Consider the following 9,530-nt stretch of genomic DNA (forward strand, 5'->3'; position numbering starts at 1 on the left):
CGATGCAAGCGGCCAAGCGAGCCAACGTGAGTGCTCTCCCCTGCCCCCTCCCCGGCCCGCCTCAGCCCTCCCGAGCAGCCTGGCGGGGTGTGAGGCGAGGCGGGGTCCACCGGCGCGGAGCTGAGAACAGGCCTTCCCGCCCGGTCTGGGCTCCTTCCGCGTCCCCGGCCAAGGGAGTCCGTCTCCCTCCAGGCAGGCCTCTTGGTTGACAAAAACACGTCAAGTTTGTAGCTGTGGCGGGTTAAAAAAGGACCAGCGAAGCGCACGGACTCTCTCAGTGATGTTAGCCCCAGGGTTTAGCACGTAGGCTGCGGCTTTTAAGGTTTGAAGTGAGCGCTCTAGGTCTAACACACCGTGTGTTGTTTCTGCATCAGATTCGGCTGCCTCCAGAAGTCAATCGGATCCTGTATATTAGGAACCTGCCATATAAAATCACAGCAGAGGAAATGTATGATATTTTTGGGAAATATGGGCCTATTCGACAAATCAGAGTGTAAGTATTCTAGTTTTTTTGGGAAAGTTAAGGATATTATGTGCTTTAGTATATGTGTTATATGTCAGTATTTCTATCGCAGTAGGTAGCAACTGGATTTCACAGCTGAAAAAGGTGAATGCACTTTAGCAGTATCCCTGTGTGCCAAAGATGGATGTGATGGTATTTCTCTTACCTGTGAATTTGTTAGAAAATAATATTGCTGGTAGGTAGGGTGAAAAAGCTTGAATTTGATAAGAACTTAAATGTGGTAAAAATATTACTTATTCTCTTAAGTAAATCTTAAATACAGCAAACCTCTTGAGCTGAAAAAGGTGAATGCACTTTAGCAGCATCCCTGTGTGCCAAAGATGGATGTGATGGTATTTCTCTTACCTGTGAATTTGTTAGAAAATAATATTGCTGGTAGGTAGGGTGAAAAAGCTTGAATTTGATAAGAACTTAAATGTGGTAAAAATATTACTTATTCTCTTAAGTAAATCTTAAATACAGCAAACCTCTTACCTTAACTAAAGGTAAAAATAAGAAAGGCAAAAGTTGAATACAACCAGTTTTTGTATTTAATGAGTATTTGATACTTAACTAATGGGAGAACAGAGATGTTGCTATTGCTGCTGGACCTGTCAACCAGAAACAAATACCAGAAGCAACTCCCTGTGCATCAGATACAGCTTGTCCCTGAGCCACGTCGTCGTGGGTAATGGCGATCTGATTGTAATTTTGTTTTCAAATGCACTGAGGTTATACATGTCTATGGCAAATCTGCAGCCCTTCTCTTTAGTTACTCCAAATACTGAAGACCTGAGCTCTGATGTTCCTTGTTATCCTAAATACTGTCCACGTGCTGTGGATTAAACCATAATTTCATCTGCTTAGTATTTTGAGAACCGTAGTTAGGCTGGTTGGAGTATTGACACTCATACAAAAGGATTTTTTTTTTCCCCTTCTGAAAAATATTTAGGACGAGGAGGGGGAGGAAACAAAACTTGGTGTTTAATACTTAAAAAGAAAATGTTGTAAGTCACGTTTCAGTACGTGTACAAATAGAAAGGAAATGTAGTTTATACTTGATACGGGGTTTTTTGTACTGCTTTTATCTGGATGTTGGCAAAATAACCTGCGGCATCTCCGAGTTCTCGACTAGGCTGCTGATCGGATTAGAGCAGAATATATCCTTGTCATTTCTATCACTCTCCGTTTCCCTGTGCTCTGAGACTGGGATGGGTACTTAATCCACAACATGTTCAGTTGTTTTGACTATGCAGGATGTAAATACGTAAACAGGTAAACAGACCGAACTTTACTACCTCAAATGGAAGTGCTCATTCCAGAGCCGTAGTGATTAAAATTGACTGACTGGTGTATAGAATAAAGGGACTCTTGCGTATGGAGTTGCCTTCAGTAGACATGAAGGAGAACTAATATTTAAGGTTTCTGAAAACGTGTAGGTCGGAACAGCATGACAGCGGGACATAAAGAATTAAGACATGTCAAGGGAGCTTTCCATCAAAGCGATGTGCTGGTGTGTGCATCCAACAGGGAACTGCAGGCAGCCTCCCCACTGGTCGTTCAGAACCGCTGCATCGCTTTGTTTTCCACAGAAATCCTAACATCGTCACGAGACGAGGCATAATGTGGCACTCCCTTTGTAGTGACTTTTGTGCTTTGTGCAGTTTTCATCCCATTCTCCTCTTCATTTTTGTACGCATCCTGGTGTGGATACGTGTGATGTCGTTTGTCTTCAGGAGTTCTCTTCTCAGAAGCAAATGCCTTAGAGAGAGTTCTTCTGATTATTAAGTTCACTATAACTATCTTTTAGCTGAGATCTTCTGGATCTGCCAACTCTGTCATCTCTCCGGGCTAGTTAGCGTTATGTGCCCAGACGTGTCTCCTGTCCCTCAGGCAAAGGAAATTGAATTGATGGTCCGATAGGTGACGGTTGTGCCTCTGAAGTGGTCTTGCACCAGCGGGGCTGTTCTGACTCTTTTAAATTGACTTTGTGATGTGCCAAGAGCCGCATTGTGCTCTGGGGAGACATCTGATCCAGACAGCCGTTAACTGACAGCCTGGTCTTGTAGTATTAAATAAAACAAGCTAATCGCTGTAATAAAAACTTAAAGGATTTCCAGAAATATGACAACCCCTAACAGCAACAGCTTCTGGTAGTTGTTGTGGAGAGGTGAATTCCCTTTGGAGCATAATGCAGCCCAAGAGCTGCATTCTGCTCTGGGGAGACATCTGATCCAGACAGCCGTTAACTGACAGCCTGGTCTTGTAGTATTAAATAAAACAAGCTAATCGCTGTAATAAAAACTTAAAGGATTTCCAGAAATATGACAACCCCTAACAGCAACAGCTTCTGGTAGTTGTTGTGGAGAGGTGAATTCCCTTTGGAGCATAATGCAGCATGTGCTCTGTCACATTTTCCTGTCGTCTCTGAACTGTAAGTGGGGATTGGTGTGGAAAGCAGGGATGTATTTTACTATCTAGAAAAAAAAACAACACTAAATTGTTTTTTAGTGAAGTTGCATTAGTTAATCTAATCTCCGTCACTGCTAAGGACTAAAGGAACTATTTCCTCTTTTTTGTTTAACATTAAAACTGTTCTCGCCCGCAGTGGAAACACTCCTGAAACCAGAGGAACAGCCTATGTAGTCTATGAAGACATCTTTGATGCCAAAAATGCTTGTGATCACCTGTCAGGATTCAACGTGTGCAACAGATACCTTGTCGTTTTGTACTATAACGCAAACAGGGTACGTACGCATGGGGGGGGTTAAGTTACCTGTGAACATAGCTGGCACGAAAAGAAACTCAGTTTGAAAAAGAGTTGCTTGGATATTTTTAAGAAATAAATCCAAGCTGGTAGAGGGAATGGATTGGATGAATTGTCAGGATTTCATCTTTACTTGGTGATTTGTGTGCAAAAATGTACCTTTGGACCAAGGGTGTGAAAAAACATGCTTCTGGTGAGCGTACTTTGGAGAAGAGGGGCCTTATAACGGACCGGTTGCAACAGGATGCGAGGTCTTGTTTACAGGTTAAAGAGTCTCTAGGTCTTGATGTTCTGCCTGTTACTGATGGCGTCCGGGGTACTGTGGCTTTCTCCGAGGTTTAGCAGCGCTGTTGGTGTGTGGCGTTGATGTAGTTGGTAGTGACGTTAGTTGTGGTTACGGGGAAAGAACATGTCATAAGATGAGAGTTTTTTGGATTTTTTTTTTTTTTCTTCTCACTTCTTTTCTTTTCCTAATCGCAGGCATTCCAAAAGATGGACACAAAGAAGAAAGAGGAACAGCTTAAGCTTCTCAAGGAAAAATATGGAATTAATACAGACCCACCAAAATAAACTGATCTTTTTGGAAAACTGCAAGCCCTGCCGCTGAGTTCGACTGTTTGCAAGCCCTGCCGCTGAGTTCTTGAACTATACCTAGGAATTCTCAATGAAGTATAACTTTTTTTTTTTTTTAAATTTGATAAGCTGTAATTTGACTCTTTAGATCTTCACATTAGAATTAAATAAATGTAAAACATTGGAAGATTTTAAGCTTTCAGATTACATGCCCCGAGTGGACATGGCTTCTCCGTGTTGTAAGGGTGACCTGGTAAATGCTGCATAACCACAGCCCTGTTTCTGGCAGGGACTGAGCACGCTGAGTGTCTCGCACCTCCTGAAGTTCTGCCCGGTCTCCAGGGCAGGCTTTAAGCATGGCAGCAGTTAAGGCAGGGAGCTCAAGGGGCTCTGTACGAGCTGCCTACGAGGACCTAAATCTTGCTTGCTACTTTCTGAAGATGGAGTATCACAACTAGCCTCCCCGCCGCAGGGATTTTTGTACTTTTTTTAAAAAAGAAGTAAGCGTGGTTTGCTCGTTCATCACACCTGTGTATATTGTACACCATTTATTGCGCCTTTCTCCCTCTGGGAATGTTTGAAGGAGCTTAACTCCATTACATGATCGTTAGGCTACTTCTTACCAGAAACAAAGCAAACCCAACTGCATGTTTATAACAGTTTCTTTTACAAACTATAGAAAATGAATGGCCTTTTAAAATGATCCAACTGCTTAGGTGACTTCAGTCAAAATATCTTGTTCCCAGTGATATTTTGTTCTTTGTTCTGAGACAAAACAGATAAGCTGCAGTAAAATAATCTTGTTCTAACAGCGCGTTGCTGCAGGGCTGACTTGATGGTATGCGAGACCTTTCTTACGCGTACCGGGTTTGTACTGAGCAACAGGAGCACGCTTCACGCCTCTTAATGTTACGTAGGGAACACCTGACCAAAACGAGACAGTAGATGATGGTGGTCATTTTAGATACCCCAGTGTGATTGTTTTCTACCTGATGTATTTGAACTGTAATGTATTTCATGTACATAAATTTTAGACGTAGTATCTGGTGGAGGAAAAAGAAAACTTTTTTTTTTGGTCAGCGCTCATGTCCTGTGAATAAAAAACTAGTGCGGCACAGAGCATGCACAACCTCTGTTCTGAACCAGCTGGAAGTCCTGTGGACGTTGGCAGTTATCCTGCCGCTCGGGAGAATTTATTTGCCTGGGTGTGATGTTTAACGCCCTGACCATGCAACTTCCAGCCAGTGCAGAACATGAGCAGGTGCAAATGTAATTTGCCTGAGGATTTGTACTTTAATTTTTTTTCAGTGCGTTATACTGTCATAACGGAACATTATCCTTAGATTTTCGTTGAAATCTGTCACTTGAAAAAACATGCTGTGCTTGTGTCCATTTAGTGAAAAAATAAATGTGTGTCTACGCAGTTTTGCTGTTTTTCATCAAGGCTTGCTGTATGCTGTGCTACTTCTGCGTGTAACCTTTCCTTTTAGAAAGGAAGTCGTCGTTCGTCACCTGAGTGTTTGTGATACGGGTAAGAACTTGTAGAGCGTCTGCCCCCATAGGTACATGAATGTTCAGGCGTGTCCAGCACCTGGGTGAGGGGGAAGGATGCCCAGCTGTGGGAACCCACGTCCAGCTCTCCGGCGGAGGAGGTTCCCTTGCAGCTGCCATGTGCTGTGCACGTTGTCTCTCAGCTGGGAGGAGGGTGGCAGTGATGTGAAGGATGGCAGTGACGCTCCGAGCTGGCTGCTTCACCCCAGAGCAGCAGGGAGGAGGCAGCCGAAGTGGCTCGGGTGTGATTTCTGCTTTGTGTGGGTGCTCGCGATCCCATCCTGTGCCTGACCGGGGAGCGTCCCCCGGGGACGGGTCTCCCTGCTCTTCTGTTGCAGACAGGCATTTGGGATGGGAGCGGGTGCTACGTTTAGCGTGTGTAGTAAAAAGCCTTGCCCTTACTCTGTGGCTTTTCCATACCTGTATCCTACCCCTAAAATTGACGCGGCGTTTTGCAGCAGGAAGCCTTGCAGGCCCCAGGGAGCCATCCCTGAGGTCAGCAGCAGGCGATGGGAGACTTTGAGCCCGTTAGCAGCTGGGGCCGCCTCCCCCAACTATGGATGCGTAAACCTCTGCCGCGATGTCATTGCCGGCTTTCCCGCTTGCCCAGCCCTGTACCGCTCCTCCTGGCAGGTGCAGCTGTGCTGCATGTATATTAAATGCAAAGCAGCTGTCATCTGCTGTCGCTGTCCGTAGGTGAGCGGTTATTCCTCCTACTCTTCGTGGGTTTTCAGGTCCTGCCCATCAGATCAATACAAACCTAAGTTTCTCAGGCAAAAACCAGCTTGCCTTAAAAATTTGTAAATGAATCCTATTGGATTGGTCCAAAATCCAAATCCTATTGGAGGTCTTGCCCCTATGTGAACATCCATAGGTGTTTAAAGGTTACAGACTGCCCCCCCTGTGTGTGTATGTATGCCTTATGTATATGCCGTGTACGTACACACACGTGCCAAACGCTAGGGTAACTGGGGCCGTTTACAGCAGTTGCTGGGCATTTAGAAGGCCCCTGGTGTAACGGGAACTGGAGGTGCTTGTTACCATGCTGGATTTACGCTACTAATAAATAATAATAAATACTGATAATAAAATACCAAAGTGCTAATAATGGTGCCACATTCTGCCAGCTTTGTTTAAAATCATATGCAAATACCGCATTGCTTCTGTCAATAGCGGGGAGCATGGTGCTTGCACTACGGCATCTGTTTTGACGAGGATTTGATGCTGTTTGAAAAACATATATAAAAAGCAATTCTTTAGGGTAATAAGATTAATAAAAATTCCTTCAATGAATCCTCAAGATCAGCAGCTTTTGATTTCTCGGAGAGCTCAGCTGCTGCCTTTCATTAAATATTCCATTTCATACTTCTTCTTCTAGTGCCTGTTCAGGGCTTTCAGTGTCCCTGCACATGTAAAATGAAATAATAATTTGTACCTGCAAGACAGAGGGAATGGAAATTGAACGCCTGGAGGATTGTTTTGATGAGGTCTGCTCAAGATTTTGTTTGAAATGTAATATCAAAGGACAGGGAAATGAGTTCAGTTATATGAATGGCAGAGGGGGCAGCAAATAAGGCAGATGTTACCAGCCTCGTACTCTGCATCTGTGCTGGTTTTTGTGTGTGCTCACTTCCCATTTAATTTTTCAGGAAGTAGGGCATGAAATTAAGCCTGGAAGGTCATTTTTTTCCATCGATGCTGTTTAGAAATTAGTAACAAGAGCCTATCTGATTACACAGGCAACGACAGTAAATTTTTCCCAATCCATTATATAGTGGTAATAATTATATGTACCGTGTTGATCGATGATACAATTAAATAAATTAACGCATTTGCAGTCAAATAAAGAGCTGAAGATTACATTTCCTTGAAGACTTAATTTCCCTAAGTATCACAAAGCACAATTAGTTTTCCATTCAGATTTTTTTAAATGAAATTGGCATGAAAAATGTAATAATCTCTGCTTCCAACAAAGGTCTCTGCAGAGAAAGGGTGATGAGGGAGAGAGCTTCATCAACCAGCTGTAATAAGGATTTTACAGACTCGGTAATGGCCGCGTTGTACTGCTGAGGGCAAAAGGGAAGTGCACGGCAGCTCTGCAGATGGAGATGATAAGACTGAATATGATCAGCTCTTAAAGCCCTGCAGGAACACGTTTTTCACTGGTAAGAAACCTACCAGAAGCCGAGCGGCAGAGCGGTGCCCTACCTACTGCTTTAGATGCAGCAGAAGCTTGCCAACAGCAGGACCAAGAGATGATGGAGGGAACATGCGGCCATTCTGGGTACGCCGAGCCAATCCTTCGCATCGCTGTTCACTTTCGAGGCACTCAAGAAAGGTCCCAAACCAGGTCCTTTACGTTGTTTTTTCTTTTTTTTAATGAGTAACTAACTTAAACTGGGCCATCGGTAGGAGCAGCTTTAGACCAATGTGCTGAGTCGACCTGTGTTTGACAGGCGCAACAGGGCTACGTTACGTTTAACCAAGACATCTATAGGAGCTCACGGCTGCAACTGCCGCAATACAGCCTGCGCTCTGTAACCCAGAGCTGAAATCAAGACCAGGGACAGAGGCCGGGGCAGTGGCAAAGGAGACCAGGGCCCTTAAAAAGGATTTGGGAGAGCTAGTGGGCATCAGACCCTGGCAGGTCCAATTTCCTATTTTTTAACAGGAACTTAGCCTGTCCTAAATAAAAGAACTGTTAGTGAAACGTGGATGTGTAACCTCACTGCTGCAGTGATGCCAGATCTCCACCAAAAAAAGGGTCCCGAAAGGCCTTTCGTTTCTTTACAGAGAGGGGAGCAAGAAAAACATTTACTCCACCAACCCTCGGTGAATAGCAGTCTGTAAGAGATGGGGTTTATGGGCTTATTAGTTAACAAACTCAAATGCAGCTTTGTGGGTAAAATGAACATCTAGAGAAAGAAGAGCGCGAGCTGCAGTCACTGGCCAGATTGCCAGTCTTGCTTTTCTGTGCTCCTTTTCTCTCTCGTCTCCAGGAGGTATCGTCTGGAGACACCTACGTAGCTTTGCGGTCTTTCTGCTTGTGCTGGGTGTGTTCTCCTTACACACTCACACAAGGAAATGGCTCACCACCTGCTTGAAATGCTTCCTTCAAAAAATCCATTAGTTGAAAACCATGCAAATAGTTTATAGTCAAGTTAAACAAAAATAACATCGTGCCCCAGTGATGCTCTTTTTTCCTACAGCAGAGGGGAGAAATCAAGTTTAGGCAAAGCAAAATAACAGCAAAGAGGCAGCATCGCTGATCGGGTCCTGCTCCTAAAACCGGGTAAATGACAGTCTACGCATCTTCCCGCCTCCAGAGGAGGAACCAGCATTTCGTGAATTCATGTAACCAACAAATGAAACAAATATTGCTCAGTCATGAGTGCCAGGAGCCCAGCCACAATGCAAGTTTGCAGGCTATGTAAACAGCATCAGGAGGTGCAGCCTAAAAGAACCCAGTGTGATCAGTGGCCACATCACCCCACGGTTCAGGTTTGTTTTCTAAGGTGGATGCACATACTTCTGCTCTTCTCTGGCCTCTCTCAGCTCCAGGAGAAAATTTTACACTAGTTTTACTGTTGTAAAGGCATAGAATTGGACCAGCACTGCATGTCTTTGAGAAGCATCACTTTCCATCTCTTCAGCAGCCAAATTTTGGCCAGAGTTGAGGAGCCACCAGCAGGGCAGAGGAGATGGAGAGTCAGGAAACCTCTCTGTCCCAGCAGCCCTTACTTGCACGTTCCTGGTACCTCTGGTCCCCCAGAGATCTTCCACTGGGCCATCTACAACAGAAGCAGTGCATGGAATTATGTGTATTTCATATAAGAAGAGAAATAGTTAACAAAAAATGGGTTGATGATTGTTTGAAGAACTTCTTATACACCAAAAAGAATTCCAGTGGCCAGAGGAGAAAAACAGGAAAAAGAAACTGTAAAGTATCAATATTTTATTGTTTTATATATATACTTTTAAATCTTAAATGAGACAGTATTTTTTAAAACAGCAGCAAGCAGAACGTACAAGTTGAGAAAAGTGGCAGCGCAGGTAACTCTGTTTGGCTAATGCCCGTTCATGTACAAGGCGTACATTGGATTTTTTTTTTTTTGAGCACCTTTTGTGGTTTTTTTT

At 44.0% G+C, this 9,530-nt stretch overlaps 1 protein-coding gene across 1 annotated transcript; it reads left to right on the plus strand.

The window, feature by feature from the left end:
• The first annotated feature begins 2 nt into the window (after nucleotides 1-2).
• SF3B6 (splicing factor 3b subunit 6) lies at nucleotides 3-5,284 on the plus strand. Its single transcript, XM_009273870.1, has 4 exons — nucleotides 3-26; nucleotides 375-493; nucleotides 3,111-3,249; nucleotides 3,750-5,284. The coding sequence occupies exons 1-4, from the start codon at nucleotides 3-5 to the stop codon at nucleotides 3,837-3,839; spliced, it is 372 nt and encodes a 123-aa protein (XP_009272145.1). The 3' UTR covers nucleotides 3,840-5,284.
• The last annotated feature ends 4,246 nt before the right edge of the window (nucleotides 5,285-9,530 follow it).

The sequence above is a fragment of the Aptenodytes forsteri genome, unplaced genomic scaffold (genome assembly GCF_000699145.1).
Source record: "Aptenodytes forsteri isolate BGI_AS27 unplaced genomic scaffold, ASM69914v1 Scaffold175, whole genome shotgun sequence".
Taxonomy (NCBI): domain Eukaryota; kingdom Metazoa; phylum Chordata; class Aves; order Sphenisciformes; family Spheniscidae; genus Aptenodytes; species Aptenodytes forsteri.

Excerpts from the sequence above, each read along its gene's own strand:
- SF3B6 (XM_009273870.1), top strand. The coding sequence starts at position 3 with ATGCAAGCGGCCAAGCGAGCCAAC. Across the intron at positions 27-374 it reads AAGCGGCCAAGCGAGCCAAC|ATTCGGCTGCCTCCAGAAGT; the intron begins GTGAGTGCTCTC and ends TTTCTGCATCAG. Across the intron at positions 3,250-3,749 it reads TGTACTATAACGCAAACAGG|GCATTCCAAAAGATGGACAC; the intron begins GTACGTACGCAT and ends TCCTAATCGCAG.